We start from the raw sequence: 26,518 nt of genomic DNA on the forward strand, positions 1-26,518 counted from the left end.
GGGTTCCACATGTCACTCTGACCCAGGGACACACCTGGCAAGAGGAGCCACTGGGGTTGGACCTGGGTCAAAGTGGACATGTGGCCATGAGTCGGGGACCACGCCTGGTCTACTCTGTGCAGCCGGAGGGGCCCCTTTCAGAGCCCGAGAACCGACTCCCTGCAAACTTGTGAGCGGCCGGCGCTCCCGGCAGTAGCAGGACACAGAACAGCAGAGGCGGAGGCGCAGTGGGCAGTGCTGGGGCCGGGAAGACGCCAAGCGGATGCAAGCTCTGTTCTTGTGGGTTTCTCCGTGCTGGTGTTTAAGTCTCGTGCTCCGAGGCCTCCGACTCGGTTGGTCTGCAGAGGGCCCCAGGCATCGTTTTATTAAGTCCCAAAGGGGTTCGGACGTTCAGAGAGGCTGAGGAGCATAGGGTGATGACCGGGTCCTGCTCAGAGGGTGAGCGGTGGGCAGGTGGCCTGCCTGAGGCCAGATGGACAAGGAGGAAAATGCTCTGGGCCAAAGGAATTGCAGTGCAAAGGCCCAGTGGCAGGGGAGGATAAGGTGCCCGGGCCTCAGCAGAGCTCACGGGGAGAGATTCCCTTGAGGGGCGGCCGCCCGGGCTCCAGGCTCTTGACACAGACTCAGCAGACAGTGGGCCATGAGGTCTCTCCAAGGGGCCACAGCCCGCAAGGGAGGTGGTGGCAAGGGTAAAACAGAAAGTGCCGGCCCGGGTGGCGCAGGAGGTCAGCACGGTGCTTTGAGACTTTTATTCGGGTTTGATAAAGGGCTACACAGTGCTGCATTGTGCGGGGCTTTCTAGCTGCGAGTCTGAGTCGAAGAATTTGAAAGCCACTGTGTTTAGTCCCTGTGAAAGTTTGGAATTTAGCCCAAGGGCAGTGGGGAGCCATTAAAGAAGTTTTAGTGGGGGCACAGCGAGGTCAGATGCACGTTTAAAACTCGCTCCAGGAGCCTGGAGGAGGATCTGGGGGAGGCGGGCGGCGGAGGCTGGGAGGTGCCTCTGGAGGCTGTTGGAGTCCTTGGGAAGCAGCAGAGAGACCCCCGCTGCTGGCAGCAGAGAGCTGCACGCAGCCACAACCACACAAGGGAGGTGTGTTCATGGAAGTAGTGCAGGGACAGAAGGTTCTGCCTGCCACCCTCCCCAGGGAGCCTGACCTCCACCTTCACCTCTCCGGAGGCTGGGCATCGCAGCGTGGCTGGCGGGTAAGGGACTCTTTGGCCAGACAGTCTGCCGAGCACTTTGGAGCGTTACATTGTTTAAAAACCTTCCCACCAACCCCATTGGTAGGAGTCATTATCATCCCCATTTCTCAGATGAGGAAACTGAGGCCCAGAAAGGATAAGTTGCCTGCCCAGGGCCACAGCTGTCATTGGGTTGCAGAGCCAGCCCTCCAGCCGGGTGGCGCGCTGTGTCTGTGGCAGTTACGTGGAGGCCCGCTACCTGGGTGCGAATCCTGGGATGATGAAGGGCCGAGCCTCGGTGCGAGGAGTCGTGGGTCATGCGCTAGGCGAGCAGCAGGCTCGAGCAGGGAGTGGCCGGGGAGGGGGTGAGTCAGGCCCTGCCACCCTTTCCCCGGGCTTTGGCAAGTGGGAGCAGGGCCGGGTTGGAGGCAGCTCATTTTGAGCAGAGCAGCAGAACGCCCGGGGTTCAAATCCGCCCCGACACTTGCTCCGGGTCGGCTGAAGGGTGCCTGGGTGCTGGTCTCCTCGCAGGGCGTTCTGTGTCCAGTGCGGGGACCCAGCCTGCCTGCAGTGAGGACCGCTTTCCAACCGCACGGGAGGGTCCGCTCCCCGAGGCTGCGGCCGGTGGGCGCCTGAGGAGCTGAAGCTCAGCGTCAGGGGCCGAGACACGGTTTGCCTTCTCTCTGCCCCTCAAGTCCTGAATCCTTTCCCCTCTCAGCGGATCCCCAGCCGTGCGCCCAAATTTGAGCTGGGAGTCCTCAGAGTCCCTGGGCGCTGCCGAGGACAGCCCACCACGGCCTCAGCTGGAGGCCACATCCAAGAGGCTGGAAACAAGTCACAGTCCCAGGTGGCCCTTGCAGGGCCTGGGCCCCACACCTCTGACTGCCAGTCTGACCTGGCGTGCCTCCTTCCCACCGTGGAGGACTGTTTTCCTTGGCCTGGGACGGAGACAGGTGACCCACCTGGCTGGTTCAGGCCCGGGCTTGCTCGGTCTCCCAGACGCTCTGAGCTTGGCACGACCGCGTCCGCCTTGGCTCCCGTCCTCCAGGCGGTGCCCCACCAGCGCGAGTGGCCCTTTCCAGAACGTGTTTGTCCAGTCAAGGTTGATGGACTTCCCAAGCCGCCGTCTGCTGACTTTTGCCGGAAGTTCTGGCTCCTGGCTGCAGCCGAAGTTCCTCTCTGTTGGGGTGCAAGGCGCTCAGCAGGGCAGGCGCCGCAGCGTGTGCAGAACCACCATCTGCAAGCTGGGCCTGCGCCGCCTGGGATTAGGCGAGTGAGCGGCAGCTCCTGGCCAGAGCGCTGAAGGTTCTTTGGAGAACTTCTAAGCGCCGTGCGTTGGTGACAAGGACGCCACCAAGGCAGCCCCGCAGGACTTCCCAGTTTTATTGATTGATTTAATTCATTCTGCGCCAGGCTGTTCGGGGCACAAGGAAGAGAGCCGGACACTCCAGTTAATAACCTCAGGCCGCGCCGTCCAGGAAGGGGGACAGGCCTCACGAGGGCAAGGCACGCGCCACGCTGAAAATATAGAAAGAAACGTTTGAACACAGCGTGTCAACACACGCCATCAAAACTCAAGACGTCAGCGTAGAAGTAGGCGCTCTTTCTTGGATCACGAGCGCCTTGCTTTCCTGTGGGTCCCCGGGCTCTGCACTCTGACAGCTCTGGCCACATCTCAGGGTGGACAGCCACAGTTCAAGCCGCCAGTAACTCGAGTTGCTGCAAGGAGTCTAAAGGGACATAATTAAATACACAGCTACTGACCCTGGTGGCCCTGGTGACCGGAGGGGCAGCTTCGGGTGCAGTGGACAATCCAGGAGGTGAGCATGGCGCTGGCGTGGCGGGCTGGGGACGGCTTCCCGGAGGCAGTGACATGTATTCAGAAAATGAGTAAAGGTGGGGGAGGGCACAGATCAAGGGCAGAGGAGCTGACCCCGAGGTGGCAGGGAGCCTGCTGCTCCTAGGGGACACCAGGTAGGATGCCGCTGTCACCCGAGGGTCGAGTATCGCGGGACTGGTGAGCCGGACCTGGGCGCGGCTGCTGCGGCTGAGCCCTGCTCCACCGCCAGGACAGTGGGCTCGTGGCGGCCACCCTCTCATACATCTGGGCGATGGGCGTGGCCTGGTGCACTGGACGCCTCAGGACAGGCCAGGGTGGCCCAGCCACTGCCCCTCCTTCCAGGCCTGCAGAGCCCTGCTCCTGCCTGCCGGCCACATCCCGGCCCAAGGGATGGAGGATGAGTAGACTAGGCCTTTGTGGCGACAGGCTGGGTGTGGTCATGTGACCCGGGCTCGTGGGGTGTCAGCAGCGGTGCGGTGGAGAAGTTCCTCTGAAATAAAGTGAAGGGGCCCGTGAAGGGCCTCCGCCACCACCTGCCTTCCTCGTCTCCCTGAGCCCTGGCGTCTGCTGTCCTGGGGCCGCAGCTGGAGGCCAAGAGATGCACTAGGTGCTCATCTAAGGCCTGCACCCTGCTGACCCACCTGGGCCACCGTCACTAGATACCCCAGGCGGCTCCAGTGCGTGTCTGCGCACGGAGCCGAGGACAGTGCCCAGCTCTCCCACGGAAGCCCTTCCCTGGCTTCCTCCACATGGACCTGCAAGTCTGGGCCTCTCTCCGGTGCGGTGCAGAGCCAGGATGCACGGGGTCCCCGGCCATCTCTAACCACCGCCCTCCACCACCTCTGTCTGCTAATTGGCAGTTTGGAAAGTTCCTCTCCCGCGCACAGTGGTGCCTCTCTGCATGAGCAGTTCGCACCTCGGTGCCTTTGACTTTCGGGGCGACTGATTCTCACTGGGGGCCGTCCTGTGGGCTGTGGGATGTTTAGCAGCATCCCTGGTCGCCACCTGCTGGACCCCGCCCTCCCTCCAAGCTATGACCACTAAAAACATCTCCAGATGTTGCCAGATCAAACACCCACTCGCCCCCCGAACCTCGGCTGCAAAGGAGCCTGGCCACCAGCCCTGGGGGATCTTGTGCAGGTTGTTTAGTTTTCTGTCCTTGGTTTTCCCTCCTGTGGAATGGGGCACAACTTATCTACCTCGCGGGCTGTTCCAGGTAGTAAGTGATCTATAGGTAAAGCACCTCAGAGGGCGGTGCATACTGAGGGCTTTGTCCCTCTGGAGGGTGGGCTCAGATGACCTTTCTCGTCTGTCCTGGGTAACAGGATGCCCACTGGGTGAGCAAACGTGAACCCACGATTTGTAGTGAAATCCACCTGGATATCAGCTCTCGGGGGTGAGGGGCTCCCCCCCAGATTCCTAGGAATCAGCTCGCTTCTGGCAGACAGCACAGGAGGTGCTCCCTTGTGTTTGTTGAATGAACAAGTGACTTAATTCCTCTGCATGTACAGGGCTTTTTAGATTTCGTGTTTCTCCCCGTCTTCCCCATCTTCCTCCATTTTTGCTTTTTCCATTTTCTTCATTTTTTACTTTGTTTTCACTGTGGCTATATTTTTATTACCCCAGAAATTCCAGACCCTGGGGCTTCTTCATCCGGCTTTCAGCATTTGAAGCTGAAGTCAGCCTAAGCTAACTTGGGAACCTCGAATCTATTTTCCTAAGTCTCTGGCCTGTTTCAGCCCCACACTGCACCCTTTTGGGGTTTGTTTAATTTTTCCCCGCAGGCTTGCCCGGATGTTAAATGTGGCCAAGGAGATGCACTCAGGCTGTTGATTTCAGGCTTCATTTAGAACTTGGAAGTCCCTCCCTTCTCTGTGTTCCAACCCCGCGATAATGCGATCTGTGATTGAATGTGGGTGGGAGGATTGCAGAGGCCCAGAAACAACCCTACAATTCAAAGTGTGCTGGACCATCCAAGTGGTGATGCTGTCCCCAGCTCTAAGGCCACCGTCACCAAACGTATCTCATGTTCTTCCGTATGTTCCACTAAGCTGAGGCATGATGTTAGAAAGCAGAGCAACTGAAGGGATCTTTGGTTGACAACCTTCAATGGAAGACACTAACCTGCAGTTCTTGGTGAAGAGCCGGTTCTCAGATTTTCGTAGTAAGCAAGATGGCAGTACAGTGAAAGTACAGTAAAATCCAGCGTTGGTGGGAACCGATGGTGTCCTCTAGTGGCCGCCATTTTGAAATTTCCTCTTTCTGTTTCTCTACTGTTTCTCTGCAGTAGAAATTGGAGTTCTCTGCTTGCTTGAGTGTGCGTACAACTAGAGGAAAGGTTCTCCACCAGTGTTGATTTTGACCCATGGGACATTTGGCAATATTTGGAAACATTTTTGGTTGTTACAAGTAGGGGAGAGGGAAGCCATTGGTATCCAGAGAGGAGGCGGATGAGGGATGTTACTGAACAGCCTGCAGTCCACAGGGTGGTCCTGAACAACCAGGAACTGTCTGTCCCAAATCTCAACACTACCAAGGCTGAGAAATACAGAGATCGGGAGGTGTTCATTGCATCACTGATTAAAATGGCAATATGTTATTTAAAATCTCTGATATATGCCAAACCAAATCTGTGTTAGTCTGTTTATCTACCTCTCTCTATAAAATAACCCGTTGGGGAAAGGTTAAATAAACGTGCGTACATCATTTCAATGGAATGCCATAGAGCTGTTAAAGACAACTAGGTAATTCTATGTGTACTTGTTGAAAACTATGTGTCGAAAACTGTCGGCGCTGTACTTTTAATTTGGAATAAGAACATACACAACAGAATTTTTTTAAATAAATGTTTTGGTGATAGGCAGTAATTTTGCAGGCATGGTAATGGTGACTGGGCTATGTTTTCAATAGAAGTCTTTTCTTTAGTGTTTCATACGGAAATATATTTACAAATGGAACCATATTCTGGGACTTGCTTTAAGATACTGTAAGAGGGAGAGTAGATGGTGTGGGCATGGGCAGAGCTGGCCCTGAGAGGAAAGTTACTGGGGCCAGGCAACGGGGTGGGGATAGGGAAGTCCATTAGGAGTCTGGGTATTTTGTGGATGTAAAGAAGTCAAGCAAGATCCCACCACGAGGAAGTGGCAGAGCTGGACATGAACCCAAGACCCAGGAAGTCTGGCTAGTCATCTGCTGTTCCAGGCTGTGGCTGGCTCTGCCCGCCTCCCAGGCTGGTGGGGAGACAGGGCCCTGGACCTCGAAGGCCTCCTATTGTGCCAAGCGGAACTCAAGCACCTTCTTTTTTTTTTTTCCGTGGTGCTGGATTGGAACTCGGGTCATTGTGCATGCTAGGCAAATGCTGTACCTCGGAGCCAGCCCGGGCCCATCAGCCGCACTTCTAAAGCGTTACTGCTGTACCCCGCCTGCCCCCAGTTAATCTGAACCCGCTCACATTTTAAAACTGATTCATGGGAAATGCAGTGTAAAAATAAACAAATCCACCCCATGAGGGTAGAAGCAGACTAATCTAGAACATGGAATGTCCTGCAGGGCAGCTAGCCTAGTTTCTTCAACGTGTCAGGCGTCTGAAGAGAAAGGAGGGAGCTCCTCTCCATGAAACGAAGGTCGCAGACACCACAGGCAAACCTCCTGAACCAACCAGAAGGGCATGGAGGGACACCCGGGAAGGTGACCAGGGCTGTGCTCAAGACGGCGCGGAGCCGCGTGCGCGCTGTCGGGTGTAATCGCAGGAGAGGGCGGTGGTTTTAATGCTGCTCTAGGGAGAGAAGACACTGCAGCTGGAGTTTGCTGGAAACACTTCAGCAAAGAGAAAAACAAACACGAAAGCCGACAGGAGACACATGCGATCAAATCTTAGGAACGGCTCCGTCTGGGTACTGCGTGCCCGGAGGTTTGTTCCAGTCCTTGATCTGCACTTGTGTGTCTGGAGTTCTTCGGGGGGAGGTCTCTGGCCCTCGCCATGAAGCCATCTTACCGATTAGGGGGGCGGGGGCGGGGCTTCACTGTGAAATCGCAAGTGAAGCCGCTTCAACCTCAAAACGAGACTCACAGCATTGGAAAACTCACGGGTCCCTGCGCAGCCCACTCAGTTTCAGGCTAATGATGTCATTAGAGGAGATCAGTCATAGAAAAGATGAATTTTAAGACATCTGCTGCTGTCAGCGACAGATGGCAGGAGAGTGGGACATCGGAGGCCCAAGTGTGCGAGCCAGACGGTGGCTTCAAATCGGCTCTGCTGCGGGTGCGGGATCTGAAGCAAGCGTCTTATGCTTCTGTCCTCGCTTTCCTTCTCTATGAAATGGGATTGCAACTCTGCCAGGCTCGGAGGGACCGTGGGGAAGAGGGGGACCCAGTCCTGGGGCTGGGCTTGGTTCACATTTGCCACAGCCAGCGCTCCGTGGGGCTGGGCGGGAATGGGGTGGAATGCAGTCGTTCTGATACTTGGTTCTAATTTCAGCTCCTCGATATTTCTCTCCCTCTCAATCCCTTTCCCCAAATTAAAGGGCCCTGGGTTACGACGTCAGGGCAGGCTTGTCCCACGTGGATGGGTCTGGTCATTGTGATGGACCACAGTTGGGCCAACGAGGAGAGGGACAGTGGAGGGTGGCATCTCCTGAGCACAAAGGCCACGACTGAGCTGTCACGGGTGCCCTGACCCCCGGCGGGTCCACCTCGGCCTGTTGGTGGGGCCCCCAGGCACTCGGCGTAATTGCTGTCCTTGGCAGGGGCCGCCGTCCCCAGTGCCGAGAGTGCCTGGTAATTTGCTTGGTGCCTTGTTTTGCTGGTTGTGGGTTGGGGTGTGGGTCTGGGTTTTTTTCTTTTTATGGCTCTGCATGAGAAATGTTCTATAAAGTTCTGTATTTTGCTCCAGGGCCCTCCTGAACCCAACCAGAAATCAGACAGAACGTGTGTGGTCCTGTCTCCGTCTGTCACCGCACACTGGGTGCTTTTTTGAAGGTTGCCTCTTGTGGGCCCAGAGAATATTGGAGCACGTGTCGTAAAACGCAGGCCCTGAATATGCATCGTGGGTCATTTTTATTTTCTTAACCCAGTCATAAGAGGTCACGTGCTGGGGATTCCGTTCATATGACACTCTTGGGATGGCATTTCAGAGACGGGGGACAGACTTGTGGTCACCAGGGGTGAAGGAGGTTGCTGGGGACCAGGGCGGGACACCATGAAGGACAGAGATCTTTGTGTGAGGGAATGGTTCTCTATCTCTATGACCACGGTGGGGACATAACTCTCCACGTCACCATGGTACACACTCCGCCAGTGGCCGTTTCCTGTTGGGGTGTCACACAGTAGTTAGGGAAGATGAAATCAGGAGAGAAATTGAGTCGAGTCCTTGGGACCTCTCTGTACTATTTTTGCAAAGTCTTATGCATCTACAATTATTCTCAAAATAAAAAGTTTCCAAAAAAAGTCCTTGAACAGCAAAACCACATAACCAAATAAATGGGCTGATGTTTTACATGTTCTGGAGATTGAGGCACATAGAGCACAAAGTTCCGTCACTGGCCCCCTTCACGCTGAGCCACGTTCGTATCAGTGAGAGTTTGTAAGTGCTGAGTCCAGGACCAAGATGCAGGACCCAGGCTGGCTGTCCTCATGAACTCTGGAGATATGTCTGGGAATACTATACAGCAATGAAACGAATAAGCTAGATCTCCGGGACCTGATGGGGCATGAACACCAAGGTAGTGTATTATTAGAGTGGAAAAAGTATGAGAACAAAGTCTACAGATCAATAACATGAATAAAAGCACACTCACCAAACACTTCTAAAACACTAGCATCTGTTTTCCCACCTCCTGTGGGGGTTCCTATGTGAGCAGACCTGCGAGCTACTCGGCATGTTCATGGTGAATACATCCAGGCCAGGCTGTGGCCACAGGTGGCTTGGATCTTCTCTGAAATTCTAAAAGCCATTTACAAATGTTTTGAGGTATTATTTGGGCAGTCAAAAGTACATTTTAAGGGAAACAAATGAATAAGCGTTTCCCAGCGGGCGAGGCAGAGGCCGACCAGAGCCTCCACGTCCCGTGGCTTGAGGTCAGCCACTAACGGCCTCCAACCCAGTCAGGATAGCAAGTTCCGCTCCAGAATGCCGGCTGTGGTGAGAGCAGGGGACGGGTTGGTCTACGTGACGCTGTGTCCCCTGGGCCTGGAATGTCCCGCTCACTCTGGACGTGTCCGCTTTCTCCTCCTGCTTCCTTAGCCCAGGACTGCCCAGGGCTCCACAGCCAGGCAGAGCTTAACCAGGAACAGCCATGCCAGGGAGGCCCCTCGCGCGGGCTCTGTGCGGATCTGTCCCTTTGGGGATGGCCTGGGACCCGCTGGAGTCACAGGCCCTGTGCTTCTGACCTTGTCTTACATGCAGTGCTAATGCTGGCCTGAGAGGGGACTGGGGGTCTCAACTGGGTGCAGGCGATGTCAATCAGTGCAGTGCCTGACTGACAGCAACCACAGACACCAGGTGTGCCACAGATAAGAAGCACTCCCCGAATATCGGCTGGTGAGGACGTTTATTCATGAAGTACAGTCACTTCTCACACTCTAAGTATTTATTTAAAACTGCTCTCGTGGCCCGCTAGGAGGTTTGGGGACTATGATGTTGGACAGAACAGACACAATCCCTGCCCTGGACAAGCTTGAATTCTGGTGGAGGAGACAGGTGGAAAGGAAACACTTAGAAACTCTGGTAAAAATCAGTGTGACAGGTGGGTAAAGGGAGGGTCCCGGACCGGGAAGCAGCCTGTTCAGGGGGCCTGGGGAATTCCTGCTAGAGCTGAGGCCCCCAGAGGGCACGCCAGAGGGGCCTGCGTGTGCAGCGACCCCGGTACAGGAGAGTGCATGGAGCGAGACAGGCCAGTGTGCTGGCCTGAGACGCTGGGCAAGGGGAAGCCAGAGAGAGGCCATTCAGAAGGCTGCAGTCCTCCCTGAGAACAACAGGAAGTCATCCGAGGTCATGCAGGGCCGAGGTGAGAGGGGCAGGTGGCCCGAGGGAGATGGGCATTGAGGCCATGGTAGTCTTCCAGGGCAGAGAGGGGGGCGGCTTGGACCTGGCCGGTGGCCGTGGAGGTGAACTTGACAACACCTGGCCGGGCATTGGACAGGTGGGCCCTTGAAGGAGGAGGGAGGATGACCTTCTGCTTGGAGACAGGGGCCCAGCAGGTTTGCAACGAGCAGATGTATTTTGGGCTGCAATCAATTGGGCTGGTGGGTGGAGGTGGCCAGAAACATTCAGGTTCAGTGGTGGCTGCCGTCTGTCCCGCGGCCTGTGATCACTGCAGGCGCCCGGTTTCCAGGCCCTCCTCGGATGCCGGAGCTGGCGCTCTCTGAAGGCCTCTTGGCCACCAGGCCATCCGCCCTCTCCAATTCTCAGGCAGGGCCTGTCCTCAGCCAAGGTAGCCGTGCATTCAGGGGTGCGGAAAGGTGCTCGGCCACCCGCCAGGGACCCTCCTTCTGCCTAGGATCCCTCCCGCCTTTGAAGCCGCCCCCGCCCCTCTCCAGCTGTCATCTCTCCGCTCCTGGGGCCGCGCTCCCCCAAAGCCTCCCACTCCCTGGGGACCAGGGTGGTGAAAGGGTAACAAATGGCCCAGGCGGCCAGCCACAGCAACAGGCCAGAGGCCAGGGCGGGCCGCGGCCTCTCTTCCCGCCCTCCGCGGTGCGAAGCCTCGCACTCAGGGTTTTGCAACAATGCAACACAGAGAAAAAAATTCTTTTTCTTTTTTTTGGTAAGTGGATCCCGGGCCTCTGCTGCCTCTCCTGTCTTGGTACAGGGAAGCTGAGGCCTCTGGCCAGCTCTGAGAGGGCGTCCGATGCCTCTCTTCCCTCCCCTGCAGAGAACAAGTCGGGCTCCTATTTGGAATAATTGTGCAGAAGGGCAGGGGGCAGGGAGACAGCAGGGAAGCCAGCTCTGCCTCTCAAACCCCACAGGAACCTGTGGTTTCCGGTGATGCTCAGGAGGCTTCCCGGGGTCCACCTGGGGTGTGCAGGACTGCGTGTTCTAAGCGCCAGGACCCCCCCCCCGGGGCACCGGCCGCCAGTGCCTTCTCTGACTTAATTTTCAGGGTAACCAGGTCAGGAGGGCGCTATGATTTTCTCCATCCTTAAAGCTGAGGCTCAGAGAAGTTACATCGAGTGCCCAGGACCTACAGCTGATAAGAGACAGCAGCTGGGATTCAGACCCAGATGACAGCTTAGGCACTCTGACCAGGGAGTTTAGTAAACTTTAGATTTGAATGGACCCTGGATTCAAAGTTTGACCCAGTTCTATTTGCAAGCTATGGTTAAGAGCACAGAGCCTGGAGCCAGACCGCCTGATTGTGAATCCTGGTTCCACCCACTAAAGAGCCAAGTCACTGTGAACCGCAGTCTCCTCATCTCTACCTACTTCATAGGATGAAATGAGCCGATGCTTTGCAAAGAGCTCTCGACCCCAGAGTAAGTGCTCTGTAAGAGTGAGCTATTTTTACTTCTGTGTTCTGTAAAATGAGCACCATAATCAGGGCCAGGTTAAGACCTTCCGAGGCCTCGGAACACCCAAGAGATCAGTCTCCCTCCTCCACTGCCCCCTGTAATTCAATAATAAAACAAAATGACTCATAAAACACAACACTCACTCTGTGCCGAAATTTAAAAAGCTGCCTTTTCGATCCTGGGGTGGGCCAGGGTAAGTGCACCAAACAGGAATGATTCGCGTTCTCCAGGTGCCTGTGCTCAGACTCGATCTGTGTTCAGCGACGTATCAGGAAACACAGGCCAGATCATCCTGCCTCCCAGGTGCTTGAGAGAATTCAAGGAGATAATGTAAAAGCAATCGGGAAAATGGCCTGGCACGTAATAGGTGCTTGGGAAACGAGAGCTATGATTCGAATTTTTGGAAGGACTTTTCTAACTCTGCAGGCTGAGTCGCCCATTCCTATACTTGGAGGGTAGAGTTTTGCTTCTGCACATCAGTGGCGCCCGTAGCTGCTGCTGACGGCAGGAGACGGCCCTTGTCACCTTCTCAAGTCTGTTGCCTCTGAGAAGACCAATCTTTTATTGTGGCTTCGTTACTGCTGTCTATTTGCCTCCAAAGGATGGTATGTTCAAATTGCTATGTTTGAAGTTTAGATCCTGCATTGACTAACAGACATAGACTCAGCCAACTGTTTTTATGTTATTCCTTTTTGGAGTCAGAACCATGCAAATTAATTAATTGCAAAGGATGGACAGTTTAATTATTATATCTTGGTGGGTTGATTCTTTTATCATCATTGTATGTTTCTCTAAATCTCTAATTTTTTTTTTTTTTTTGTGCCGGGGATTGACCCGAGGGGCACTTAGTCACTGAGCCACATTCCCAGTCCGATTTTGTATTTTATTTAGAGACAGGGTCTCACTGAGTTGCTCGGTGCCTCACTGTTGCTGAGGCTGGCTTTGAACTTGTGATCCTCCTGCCTCAGTCTCCGGTGTGCTGGGATGACCGGCGTGTGCCACCATGCCCAACTGTGAATCTCTCAATTTCTAATAATGGGTTTTATTTTAAAGTCCATTTGGACTTATGCCAGCTTCCTTTGATTTAATGTTTGTATCATATGGATTTTCCCCCAATTTGGGGAATTGAATCTTCATATGTCTCTATATCAGAAAGAGTCTCTTGTAAGCTGGGCATAGTGGCACACACTGTGATCCCAGCTATTCAGGGACTGAAACAGAGGGATCTCAGTCTGATACCAGCCTGAGCAACATAGCAAGACTCCATTTACAAAGGGGGGGGGCCTCTTCTAATAATCCTGGATTAGTAAATCTGGTCTGGTGATCTTTAACTGGTTTGTCTATTTTTTGTTTATATCTAATCATTGTAATGTAAGTATACATTAAAAGTTTGCATTTATTACTTTTGAGTGGTTACTCTAAGCACTATCCTATGCATCCCTGATGTTTCTTAAAGTTTACTATAAATTAGAACCGTTACCATTTCTAGAAAATGCAAGATCCTAAAATATATTAACTACATTTAACCTCCTCCTACTCATATGTTTATCCTTTTATGTTGCTCTTTGAATTCTCATGCCTCCAGAACATTCTTCTGTAGTGCAGGTCTGCTGTTGGAAAATAATTCCAATCGGGGTTTGTTTCATTTTTATTTTGTCTTCATTTTTGAAGGATTTTTTTTTTTTTTTTTTTTTTTGGACTGGCATGGAATTCCAAATCAGAAGGTAAAACTCTACTGTTCTCTGGCTTCCATTGTGTCTTCTAAATAGCCATGTATCAGTCTTATTATTATTCTTTCTTTGACAGTGATATGTCTTTTTGTTCTCTCTCTCTTTTTTTTTTTTTTTTGGATTGGGGATTGATCCCAGGTGCTTTAGCACTGAGCCACATCCCCAGACCTTTTTACTTTTTATTTTTGAGGCAGGGTCTCACTAAGTTGTTAAGGGTCTTGTTAAGCTGGCCTCAAACTTGCAATCCTCCTGCCTCAGCCTCCTGAGCCACTGGGATTACAAGCATGAGCCGCTGCTCCCAAGAGCCCTCCTGTTTTTAAGATTAATAGGTTCTTGCTTGTGTGTGCTTTGGCCATGCTGCGCCCAGTTCTTTTCTCTGCATTTATCCTATTTGGGATTTGCCAAACTTCCTGTCCTTCATCTGTCTTGGAAAGTCTTCTGTCAGTTTCTCTTTAAATATTCTTTTTCACTTACCCCCTCTCTCTCCCTCCCTCTCTCCTTCCTGTCCTTCTGTGGCTCCTATTACGTATACGCTAGACCTTTCACCGCGTCCCATGTTTCTTTAATGCTGTTGAAGGCCCATTTCCAACCTCCTTCCTGAGGCCTGCCTGCTGCCTTGCCTTCCAGCTCACCAACCCTTTCCTCTGTCGTGTGCAGCCTGCAGTTACTCCGCTCTTTGAATTCTGAATTTCAGTTGCTTTATTTTTCAGTTCTGTTTTCAGTTCCGTTTGATTTTTTAAAATATTTTAATTCTCTGGCAGCATTCTTGGGCTTAAATCCTCTTTCTTGATCATATTATTACAGACATTGGGCGGTCCATGTTTGACAACTCCAATCTGAATCTCTTGTGGATTTGTTTGTTTTTCTGTCTTAGTTTTTGATCCTTTGGTCTTCTCTCCTTGCAGTCCTGGTAATTTTTAATCAGGTATGAATATTTGTGGAGTCTCAAGAAGGTTACTTCTTTCCCAAAAGAAAAGTGACTTTTCTTTGGGCAAATGGTGACAGTAGAGGCAAATCACTTTGCTCCAATATGAGATTAAGATGACACAAATCAGGATCTATTTGGTTTACCCTAGTCCAAGGAAATAATCCTCAAAGGTCTCAGTTAAAAGCCCGAGGTCTTAGTCGAGCCTCCTTATCCTGGTTGGGCCATGAACTCCAATTTTTGTCTCCCTAGTATTGGAAGTTGCCAGAAGCAGAGCTTTCCTTGCTAAGCACTTTCTGCTTGGCTTCTCTGCCCCTCACCACCCCCAGCTTAGACTCAGCACCTGCCTCACTGGTGACAGCTGTGAGCACGATCAGTCTCCCACCTCTGTGGGCCTCACATCCTAGGGTCCCCACGCCTGCGACCGAGCTGCCTTGGTGATCCTGAATTCAAGGTTCTGCCGCCCCATTTGGGCGAGACGGGAAAGGCCAGGCTGTCCCTCTTTTCTGCTTTGCTTATGAAATGGCGACGCTCTGGAGGGAGAAGTGGTGGAGAGCAGACTTGGCTCAGTCCCCTCCCACCTCTGGGATCTGGGCCTTCAGGTCCTGCCCAGCCGTCTTCCAGTAGCTTCAAATGATTTTTATTGCTCTTGTTTCTGCTCATAATTGTGACACTGAACTAAAAATACAAGCTCTTCTATCAGCTGGGAGGTGAGTCCAGTTGGACAGTTTAATATCTATTGGGAAAAAGGGCTTATTTTAATTTTCTCAAATATTAGAGAAAAACACTAAACCATCAAAAAGGCAAATTTTAGATAGATTCAAGATTTATACAGGAAAGGTAAAATTCTCTGTGAATAGCTTAACATGCACCAATTTTTAAATCCCAGGAATAAAGAAAGAATTTTTTACACCTAGAAAGAAAAAGAAAAAAAAAAAGACATGAATTCATTAATTATTAGGAAAACAATGATTTTTTAAATTTTGCATTAGAGAAGACATCAGAATTAAAAGAAAACAGTCAAATGAAAGACTAAGAAAAGTAAGTTATAGCACCTAACGCCAACAATGAACCAATTCAAGACACCCAGCAACTGAACAAGAAAACAAATCAAGGATAAAGGATATAAATAAACAGAGCCCCAAAACTTTTTTTTAAAATGTTTTGTTTTAGTTGTAGGTGGACACAACACCTTTATTTATTTTTTTTTTAAATGTGGTGCTGAGGATCGAACCAAGGGCCTCATGTATGCTAGGTGAGCCCTGTACCACTGAGCCACAACCCCGGCCCCCAAAACTTTTAATGCAGGTAAATGAAGATACTCATTGCAGTATGATTTAGGGTGGCTGGGAAATGAAGTCCACCTAGCAACCCAGCACTTGGGCAATATGTAAATTTAATAGAGCAGGTACTGTGTATAAAATTATAGCTACAAGCTAGATGTCCATCCAGCGATTATATATATACACTCACTTAAAATATATGGACGTATGTACACGTTAAATACATGTAGACATTTTACATGTGTATGTATGTATACATTTTAAACTCACAGTGCACACTGAAAATAAAAAACCTAATAAGCATATAAATTAAAGCACAGGCCACACACAAAACAGCCCATTTACACATTAAATGCATCAGAGTCTCTGCCGAGGGTGGGGTGGAGAAGGAAGAGTAACAGGGAACTTTAAGATTTCTTCTGGGAGCATAAACTTCCTGCCACCCTGTCGCTCTGTCCCTGGTCCCTTTCTTCCTCCCTCCTCCACAAGTTGTAGATGACAACAAGGTTCTGCGTCCGTCGGTGCTGGGGAGAGGGAACGGCTTCCTGTTGGCTTGGCCCTGGAGACCCCGGGGGGACTTGGCATGTGCACCACGGGCTTCCTAGGTGGACTTCATCCCAGAGTCACACTCAGACGCGTCCCCGCCCTGCTGCGAGGTCAGCAAGTGCTGCTTGGCCGCGCTAAGGGCTCTCGCGACGGCAGAAACGCTGCTCCGTAGAGTAGACAAGCCGAGGGCTGGTCTGCGAGGGCCACTCGCTGTCTCCTTCCTGGAAGGCTTCTGTGAACAGGTACACGCCAGGGGTCTCGGATGCAGAAGCGACAGGGACGAGAGGAATGCAAACGGAAAAAGAGGGAGTAGGGAGCGGTGGGGCCTGCGGCCAACGGGAAGCCACGCGCTTCCCCGCGATGGCTGCTCACCTCCAGCTCGTGGTTGCCATGCTGGATTGGGGCCACATCTTCCATTTCCAAGAGAAGTAAAAAATACAGAATTCATGTGAAATTGCCTTCTTTTTTAAATATTGGCAACTACATCAAATATTTTTAAACCCCAGGGTTGGGGAAAACAATTCACTTAGGTTTTAACCGGATTTGGACATTTAACTAACAGTGAGCTGCCGTGGTGCCCGTGGCCAGAGCATCCAGATGTCTGGAGACCAATGCTCTCTCCACATCAGATGTTTTTCAACTTTAAAGCCTTTGCACACACCCAAAAGAAGGAAGGGAGCGGGTTCCAGTCAAGTGTAAACCTGGCACCTACGATTGGACAGCAGATTCAATATTGGCCCCTTGCCCCGCACCAGACGATACACTTTGATGTAAAAGAAACAGGACCCCTAGCTCACCCTGCAGGGCCTGTGGCACCCCGGAGGCAGAAGTGCCCAGGAACGTTAGAAGCCAACTTTTATTAGCTGATATAAAGTCACGAGCACTGGACGCTGATCTGTGTGGGATTCCCTCATTGAATTCACCAGTGTGTGTTCCCCATGGTAGGCCTGCGCTCAGTGCTGCCTTTTTTAAAAGAAAAAGAAAAGAAAAACGGTCTCATTAGGGGACTGGGGACATGTCTTAATGGTAGAGCACTTGCTAGCATGCACGAGTTCCTGCGTTCCATCCCCAGTCCCAACGTAACAAACTGCTACAACTAATAATAATTAGGTGTCACGGGCATGCAAAGAAATATAGTAAAGCACGCAACAGAGCCGTACAGAGCCCTGATTATAGCCAACAGGACTTGGTAAGTCTTTTCTGCAGATATAAAATGTCTTCAGCTCTGAGCGCCAGGGATGGGCTCTGTCCAAACGGCTGCGCTCAGGAGCTGCAGTGAGCAGGTAGCTACAGAAGAATAAATCCAAGAAGAGGTGTGTTCCCATCAGACTTCACCCACAGACCCTGAAATCTGAGTTTTACGACATTTTCACATGTTGTGAAATGGTATCCTTCTTTTGATTTTTTTTTCCAACCATTAAGAAACATGAAGGCCATTTGGGACTTATGGGTACGCAAAGCAGGCCACATGCTGGACTTGGCCTATGGCCCCAGTTCATGTCAGCCCTGGCACCAACGCTTCATGAACTTAGGTGAAGCCCCCAGGGTACTGTTCCCAAAGTGCATCCCCCAGACCTCCCCTGAGATGGGGGCTCAGCATTTCGACACGTGATTCATCTCCTCATCTCTTGCCCCTGCCTCCCTCAGTGGAACAGAATGTTGATTTGTACATTTTGGCCTTTGTGGAATTGGGATCCTGCCACCGTGCCCTCCTGCCCTTGGCTGGGCTTTGGCTTTGGTCTGCCAGGTCTGCATCTGGCACCTGGGGAGCGCTGGTTCGGTCCTTTGCTCTGCTGTGTTGTATTCCACTCTGTGACCACTCTGTCCCCCCCCTTTCCTGTGGTGGTGGATGGCATCCAGGTGGCTGCCTCTGAGTCTCTTAATCTTGACCTCATCAGAGAGCTACTCCCATCATCCCCATTTTCCAGATGAGAAAGCCTGTGCTTTGGACTGTCTTGGTAACTTGCTCAAGATATCAAAACTCGCCAAATCCATGACCTTTTTATGACAGAATCTGAGTCTAGGACTGCGTGCCACCGGTTAGCACCTGTGCTGTGTCAACGCGGGTAACTTGTGCTAACGCAGCACCTCCTCTGAAGATGACCTGATGGGTTTTAGCCGCCTCAGGTGTCACCAAGACCTTCGGCTGTGATGTTGTTGCATTAACTAGAAACTTCATTTCCTGACCAAGCGGGCAGGAATTTAGGAGGAGTAACTGTGGACATGATGCACGAGTTGGAAACACTTTCAGTAAAAAGAAAAAGACCCATCAGGCCCAGTGGCGCATGCTCATAATCCCAGGGACCCAGGAGGCTGAGGCAGGAGGACGAAAATTTCAAGGCCAGCCTCAGCCTCAGCAATTTGGAGAGACCCTAAGCAACTTAGTGGGACCCTATCTTAAAACAAAAACTAAACAGGGCTGGGGTTGTGGCTCCGTGGTTAAGGATCTTGGGTTCAATCCCTGGTCGAGACAGAGAGAGAGACCCAAGGTGACTTGTCCCTGTGACCTGCCTTATCATCGAACTCCTGACGTTCAGGAGACAGTGTGCGCTTGCCTGGGAGGGGCCAGGCAAATGGGCTGTGGCACTGATGCCCAGAAGCACTCTTTCAATGTCACCGACCCAGACCCCTCTGGGCCTTTCTGCACCTGTGCAAATAGCACCGGGCCATTTCCCTGTCCTGGCGATGGTGAGCTCCAAGTTCACCCCAGGACTCTGGGAGTCCGAATCCCAGCCTCCGCTGCATCAAGAAGCCTCAGCTCGCTGCAGTTCATGCAGACGGCCCACTTTTCTAATGGCAAAATACAGTGGGAGGGAGGGGCGTTTAATCAGGTGGCGGTTCTCCGGGGGAGCTGGCACTTCATTTCAGTCCCTTATTCTCTTGGATGAAAAGTTCAGTGAATTTTGACCATGTAGGATTTCTGAGGAGGCTGGGATTAGGAAATCAGCTTTACTATTCACCCTCTTAGGGAAGGAATAGGACTCATTAGTAAGCATGCATAATTAATGAGTAAATCGCATTTCCCTTTGTCTCCTCGCAGGTACAAGGAAATGTTAGAACTAGTGATCTCGCCCAGCCGCACTGCCGACAGCCACCGCGGGGAAGCACCGCACCTCAGCCACGACGACGGCCACTCCGGGGGGGCTCTGAGTGACGGAGAAGGTAGGCCTCGCGGCCAGCTTGGCAGACAGGTGGTGGGCTCGCTGGTGGTGAGGGACCCGCTCGTCCCCGAAGCACTGTCCCCGGGGCCAGTTCTCCTGACATCATTTACACGTCACCCCTGGACCAAAACTTTGGCACACGTCCCTGACAATTGTGTCCCATTATTGGTGGGACCCGTGTGCCCGAGGGTGTCCTGAGCTTTCCTCTCGTGGTCTCTGGTTCCGGGATTCCCTGCCACTGCCGCCCCCCAGCCCAGCCCTGGGCGGGGCCCACGTCCAGGCCTCGCGCTGAGCTGAGTTCTCCCCGGGCCACCTCCTGGTCCCAGACTGCGTTTGGTTTACGGGGCTTTGACATTAGGACAAGGACTCCTCAGCCTTTGCTTTCAGGTCGGGTTGGCGTCAAGGAAGCAGAGGAGAGAGAGAGCTGTCTAAAAAATCCTTGGCAAATGATGCGGCCAGACTAGTTTGCACCAGAACAATCCCAGCCATTGTTTGCTCTGCTGGGATCTGTCGCCTTCCTGGTGGAGCCTGGAGTTAGCACAAGGCATTAAGCTGTGCTGTTGAAGCACTGGGCTTAACCCTTTATTTGGCAGCTCTGGGATTTGCTGTTGGTATTCTGAGACCCCCGGCTCTTCTTTCTCTTTCGCTGTGTCTGATGACGGACAGCTCAGGGGCACAAATGGGTCTAGTGGAGTGTGACGTCACAAGGAATCTGCTTTGAAGCAGATCCAGGCTTCCACGAGTCATCGCTGCTGTCACCAGGACATGACATTTCCTTTGCACGCTACTTACAAAGCTGGAACAACCTTCCTGGAAGTCCCACCAAGAGGGTTTGGGCTCCGGGGCCAAAACTGTGTAGCAGAGGACACACCCTCTTGCTCCGGGCCCTGTGGAGCGTCTGTGTAAACGGCTCTGGGCTCTGGGAGTTGGAGAGGACGGTGTCCCTGTCCTTCTGAGTGGAGACTCCTGCCACCTGAGACCGCCCTCTGTTCACAGCGGACAGGTCCAGGAAGGCCTGGGCTGCGGGGAGGAGCCGGGCCCAGCTCCCGCCCTGCCGCTCCTGGTCCAGCCATGGAAGCTCTCTGAGCCTCAGTTTCTCACCCGTCCCCGGGGGGCACAGTCAGCACCCGCTGGGTGGCGTGATGTGAGCAGCGCCCGCCCACCTGGCTTGAAGTGAGCGCGACAGGCGTTCACAGAACATCTGGGCCTCTGTTTCTCTTGAAATGCCAACGCCTCCGCCACCCCCCAGGGCCCGCCACGCCCTCCGCCCTGGGTTGCGTGAGCCCAGCCTTCCCGCCAGCAGCCAGGCACGGTGCAGCCAAGCTGCGGACCAGGCTGCGCCCTCCACATCGCGCTCTCTGCACCCGGCACCGCATGGGCACCCCATCCCCGCGGCCGGAGGAGTGGGTGCTGTTACTCCTCCACCAGAGGGAGCCGAGGGCGGCAGGTCGAGTAGCTGGACTGAACCGTGAGCCTGGGCAACCGTCTGCTCCCCTGACCCACGCGCTGCGCAGCCGACTATCACGCCCTTGGCGGGCGACAGGCCCATTTCACAGATGTAGAAGCTGAGGCCATGCGTGTGCCAAGCAGCCAGCTTACAGTCGCACAGGAACGAACCTCCGGGGTCCCATCCCCACTGACTGGGCGGTTCTCAGTCGCTCTCCACAAGCTCTGAGAATCCAGAGCCCAGGGTCCAGCGCTTCCCGGGTGCCCCTGCTCAAGCTGCTCCCCTGCCCGGCCTCTCACCCTCCTCCTGGGCCAAGCCTTCAGTCATATCTGCACTGGGTGGTTTAAAAGTCCAGGTCGAGGGGACCCAGAGAGGTGTGGAGCCCAGGCCTGCTCTCGGGAGTACAGGAGGGGGCCCAGCTCTGCGAGACTTCCAGTGGCTCCAGTCCAGTCCCCTCCTCTGCTTGTGACCTGCGACCTGGGTGGACAGACTCCCCTCTGCCCCCACCTTGGAGAGGAGGCGGGTTAAGGTGGAAATCCCTTCCCTGGTCTGCCAGGCTCCCTCCCTCAGCCCCTTCTCCTCCCCTCCACGGCCAGCCCCTGCCTTCCTTTGTGTTTTTAGGACAGCACATGGTGCTCTCAGGGCCTTTGCACCTGCCATTCCCCCTGCCTGGAGCGGCCTCCCCAGCTCTGCAGGACGGTTCTCTCCTCCCGTCCTTCCTTCCTTGGTTCCTATGCTCCGTCCTTCCTTCGTCGGTTCCTCCCACACGCATCCAGCATGGCTAAGCACAGGGGAGACAGCACAGAGAACCCGTTCCTCGGGAGCCCCTGTGCTGGCAGAGCAGGGGGCAGACAGCAACAACTCCACCCCTCCCTGTGGAGGGAAGAGGTGGGAGGGAGGGCGAGGGGCCAGGGGAGAGCTGCCGCCTTTGTTAGGGTGGCTGTGGGAGAAGCTACTGGAAAGGTGACACTTAGGACCCGGAGGAAGGAAGGAGGGCACTACAGGGCCCTGTGGAACTAGAACCTTATGAACAGAGGAAACAGGCAGTGCAAAGGCCCTGAGGCAGCGGAGTGCTCCTAGTGTGTGAGGAAAGAGAAAGAGGCCAGTGTCGCTGAGCCATGGGAGCAAGGGGGCAAAGGAGGGGGCAGATGCTGTCAGTCAGATGGCAGCGTCAGACCACGTGAGGCTTCGTGGACCACTGGGAGGACATGGGCTGCTGCCCTGAGTGAGGAGGGAGCCACAGGAGGGTTTCGAGCAGAAAGGGGTCCGTCTTGCACACCACCAGGACCCCTGATATGATAATAAACAGGGTGGGGACAGACAGGAGCTGGCTTAGTGTCCACACCAGTGAGGAGAGTGTGACATTGGCCCAGGTTCCAGGTGCCAGATTCTGGGTCAGCTTTGAGGGCTCAGGGCAGACAGCCACTCTGACCACACTGCTCCTTTTCTTCATACTCTACTGTCCATCCTGTTTCTTTCCTTGTCTGGCACATTCTCTACAATGCCCGTTCTATTAGTCAGGTGTCCCCACTGCTGAGAGCAGGAGATGACACAGTAGGGCCTTAAGGAGCGCCTGTGGAGTGAACGCAGGCAGCGCTGTGCCAGAGCCGAGTGCCTGAAGACCCCAGGAGCCATGCCCCAGGGACTTTGCACATGCTGTTCCCCTGCCTGGAGGGCCTTTCTTGGATTTTTTTTTTTTTTAAAGATAAATCAGTTTTGAAGCTCCAGGCAATACATGCACGATCCTTATAGAACCTTGAAAATTAGCCCCGACGTCCTTTTCCACATCCACACAAGCCTGTCTTCTCCTTTCCCTGGAATAACCAGTTATCACGTCCTGTGGCTTTGCTGTTGGAGGCTGTTTTCTCTGTGGTCACCTCGTGGAAGCGTGTCTGTGTGACTAACGCGGGCTCGGGCTGCTTCTAAGTGCGCCTCTGCTACAGAGATTATGGGATGGCCAGTACATTCTCTGAGACACCAAGCTCCCTGCTGCCCGTGCCTTCCCCAACGTGCTTCCCATTCAGAGGGACGCGTGGCCCTCCCCCGTTCCCCAACTGCACGGCAGACCCGACCGCCCCTGCCCGGTCACTTGCTGCTCCTGCACGTGACCGCTGAGGTGACTCCCATGGCTTCTAATTGCTCTGCCCTCGCCAGCCTTGTGGATCCGGGCGCTGTCTGCAGGGAAGGCCTGGGTCACAGTGCAGCGTCATGGCCCCCCACACCCGGTGGGTCCCCCACTGCGTCTGAGCCCTCTCCCAGCCCGCTGCCCTTCTGCCTCCTGTGGAGGCTCCGGCCTCCCCAGGAGAGCCTGCTTCTCACTCGCGCTCACCCGTTCCACGTTCTCCAGCCGTGGGTTAGCGCATCCTTGCAGAAGCCAACGAGGCGCTGGACCCCAGGGAGAACCAGGCCACCCCCCGACTGCTTTCAGGACTGTGCTCCTAGTTGTGCTCTCTGCATCTCTCTGCGGCCACTGCATCTGGAGTCACCCGAGCCACATGTGCCTCCTGGCCATTGCTCGCTCCCTGTATGAACCTGGCACCTCCGGGCCCCTCTCTGAACTCAGTCTCCTCTTCTAAATATTGAAGACTGTGGTTGCCGCACCCTGTATTGAGTAGGTTGTTCCTAAACCCCTGCGGGGGCCAGGCACTGGGGTGCTGCTGGGACAATGGTGGGCAGGGGGGACAGCCCCTCGCAGCTCCCAGAGCTTGTGCTCAGCTCCCAGAGGCAAGTCCTGGGTCTTTAAGCGAATAAGGAACGTCAGTGGTAATGTCTCAAGAAATGAAGCAGGACACAGCCGGGAGTGGCCTGGGCCAGAAAGGACATTGGGACGGTACTGGCACAGGCCGAGCAGGGTGCTGGACGCAGGGCGACCCTAGAGCCAGGCCGGGCCTGCCCTCAGAGCATGCGCAGGAATCGCCTGGGGCTGCTCCGCTGGGCATTTCCGTCCATCCCGGGCTCCCAGGCCACTCTGATGCTGGCCCACCAGCCACACCCTGAACAGCAAGGCCCTCGCTGGCCCTGAAACCCATGCCTGCCTCAGAAACACCTGGGTGTGTTCATGAGCACGATGCCTCTGGTCCTGCCCAGACTCTGGTTGCAGAGCTCCGGCTGGGCCAGGACGCGCCCCCCCAGGTCCCAGGAAGGCCGTGCTGCTGGTGGGGGTCGCACCGTGAGAACAGTTTCCCGCAGGGGTTTTCAGACTCGGCTGCATCTCGGGATCTCCTGGGAAGTGTTTGCTTTTCTGTGTTTTAATAGTCAGATAGTCATGCCTGGATCCCACCTGCTAGTTTAGTGGTCCGGCTGAGACTCGGTCATCTTTTTTGAATTTTTAGTCGCATGCAGTGCTGAAGATCGGACCCAGTGCCTCCCGGGTGCCAGGCAAGCGCTCTGCACTGAGCTGCCCCGGCCCCACCTTGGCATTTTATAAAGCTGTCTGGCCAAGGTTGTGCACCCAGGTGGAGAGTCGTTCTAGGTACTGAATTCTTCCCGGACAAAGCCAGCATTTCAGTCCTACCTGTGTACTTCAGTTCCTCGTCCTGTTCAGCGGACAGCTTAGAACCTAGATGGTAGTAGAACCCGAGAGACTATTGGTCATGTGAGAATGACGGATGGGCGGACAAATGGACAGATGGACAGATGCCTATAGGGAGATTATGACGGGTCATTTCAGGTTCCTGTTGGATGCCTTTGAATCCTTCAAGAAGTCCTAGCTTCCCAGCCCCCTTCCCCACATCTGTCAGTACAGATAGGAGAACTTCCCTGACAGGAAGTTCTGACACAGGAAGCCCTGACACAGAGCCCTGGCTGGCAGGAACCCCTGGGAAATAGGACCTGTCAGCCATTACTGTTCAGGGAAGTTGGGATCTGAACTGCTCCCCATCTTCTGGAAGGAGTGGGAATTGGAGACGCAGAGAGTCCTGCTCAGTGCAAGACACTTTCTCCTCTAAAATGCAGATGCGTTGCCCGGAGGCCACGCCCTAATCTCATTAAGTGTTTCAGGACAGGTGAAACCAGCCCGTGCCCAGGACCAAGCCGGCTCCCCAGCTTCCTGCACGCCTCTGCCCTGGGCGTGACCAGGCCCAATTTTGAGTTTCAGTCTCGCCGGTTCCAGCCTGAGGCTGGCCCAGTGCGTGCGTCTCTTCCTACCAGGGGGAGCCGCCCAGAGCTCTGCCCAGGTACCAGCCTGGGCAGCTGCAGATCCACGCCCAGCCCTCCACAGCTGGCCCGCAGGGACCCCACACCCAAGGCCACCTCCAGGCATGGCCTCCCAAGGCGCACTTGGTGAGCTTGGCTGGGGCACTGAGGAACTGCAGACCCCTAGGCTGAGTGCAGGAGCTGCCCGAGAGGGCCCCACCCCTCCCCAGGTCCCCTCAGGGTCACCCCCAGCCTCCAGGATTGGGACACCCGAACTGCCCGTGCTAACGAATCTGTCTTAAACAACCCCCTTGAAATAAGTTCAGGTTAAGAGCATGAGTTAAATCAGTTCCAGAAAATGACTCTGATAGTCTTATTATGACGCTGACATGCATTAAGATGAATTTGTGGAGATTTCAGTAAAGAGCCTCTATCTATGGATCCCCTAAAATCGTCACACGAGGGAGATGCGACCTCATTCCCTTCTGTCCCCAACACCCCACAAGGGGCAAGTGATATATTCACAGTTGCTCCATAAGAGGTGAAGCTGGGGCGTGCACTGCCAGACTCCCCGTAAGGTGCTCTTCCAGTACACTGTCCCTGCTGTGGGGGCAACTTAAGCCACCCCCTCAAGGGACATGAAGTGACACGATCTGTAGATGTCACTGCTGCCCGGAGGCCCCTCAGCTCTCTGGGGATGGGTTAGGAGTTGGCCCTCAGGTCTAGTTCCATGGTGTGACCCTGGCAGCTGCTTTTAGAATCATGAGCTTCTTAATCCACCCAGTGGGAGGGGGAGAGGTGGGCAGGTTTAGAAGGGGCGCAGGGACTGGCGTGGCTTCAGCAAGGGCCCTGCCTGCTTCCTTTGGAAAGAACACGTAGTTAGCAAGTCATGAGACGGAATTGTGGATTTGGCCCATGATAGGCGCCCAGTGAGCGCTTGCTGAATGCATGAAGGGACAAATGAACCCTGTGTGTCCTCGGGTAAGTGGCACCTCACCCAGAAGCTTGCTGTTCTTTGTCTCAAACTGGACCTTGGGTCTGGGGAGATAGCTCAGTAGGTAGAGTGCTTGCCTTCTAAGCACAAGGCCCTGGGTTCGATCCCCAGCACCAAAAAAAAAAAAAAAAAAAAAAAAAAAAATATATATATATATATATATATATTTAAACTGGATCTTGTGTTTTGCTCATTCACACAGGTTGAGCATCCCTGAGCTAAAAAGCTCCGAAAGCTGAAGCTTTTTGAGGGTAGACAGGACACATCCAAGTGAAAAACTCCCCGCTGTGAAACTTTGCTTCATGCATGAAACTGCGAAATATGTTACATGGAATTATTTTCAGGCTGTGTATAAGGCGTTATGAGACATAAGTCGTGTTAAAGGCCTGGTCCTCAGGCTGGTCTGTGGGAAGTGCGTGGATCTTTAAGAGGTGGGGCCCAGCAGGGGGTCCTCAGGTCAGGGCAGCATGCCCTTCAGGGGACTGTGGGTCACGCATCTCCTCCTCTTCCTCTCCACACCCTGACCCCACTCCCCATGGTGGTGTGCCATCCTCGACAGAGGCCCAAAGTCACAAGGCCATTCAGTCTTAGATTGGAACCTCCAGAATCATGAGCCAAAATAAACCTTTTCTCTTTATAAATTAACAGCCTCAAGTATTTCACTACAGTGATGGAAAGCTCACTAACATGTCTCCAAGATACCTCATTATAGTATGTATGTGCAAATATTCCAAGATCTGGAAAAATCCGGAATACTTCTGACTCCAAGCA

General features: G+C 53.7%; 1 protein-coding gene across 4 annotated transcripts in view; it reads left to right on the forward strand.

Annotated features, from left to right (window-relative positions):
* Positions 1-26,518, forward strand: part of EYA2 (EYA transcriptional coactivator and phosphatase 2) — a 205,322-nt gene that overhangs the window by 45,010 nt on the left and 133,794 nt on the right. For 2 of the 4 annotated variants that reach the window (XM_079127953.1, XM_079127954.1), the window contains exons 1-2: positions 2,286-3,002; positions 19,052-19,173. In XM_079127953.1, the coding sequence (XP_078984079.1) occupies positions 19,062-19,173 (112 nt within the window). In that variant the 5' untranslated portion in view covers positions 2,286-3,002; positions 19,052-19,061. Of the gene's footprint in view, positions 1-2,285; positions 3,003-19,051; positions 19,174-26,518 lie in introns of those variants that run through there. The other 2 variants (XM_079127951.1, XM_079127952.1) reach the window with 2 other exon arrangements.

Source organism: Sciurus vulgaris (genome assembly GCF_902686455.1).
Source record: "Sciurus vulgaris genome assembly, chromosome: 2".
In the NCBI taxonomy this organism is placed as follows: Eukaryota; Metazoa; Chordata; class Mammalia; order Rodentia; family Sciuridae; genus Sciurus; species Sciurus vulgaris.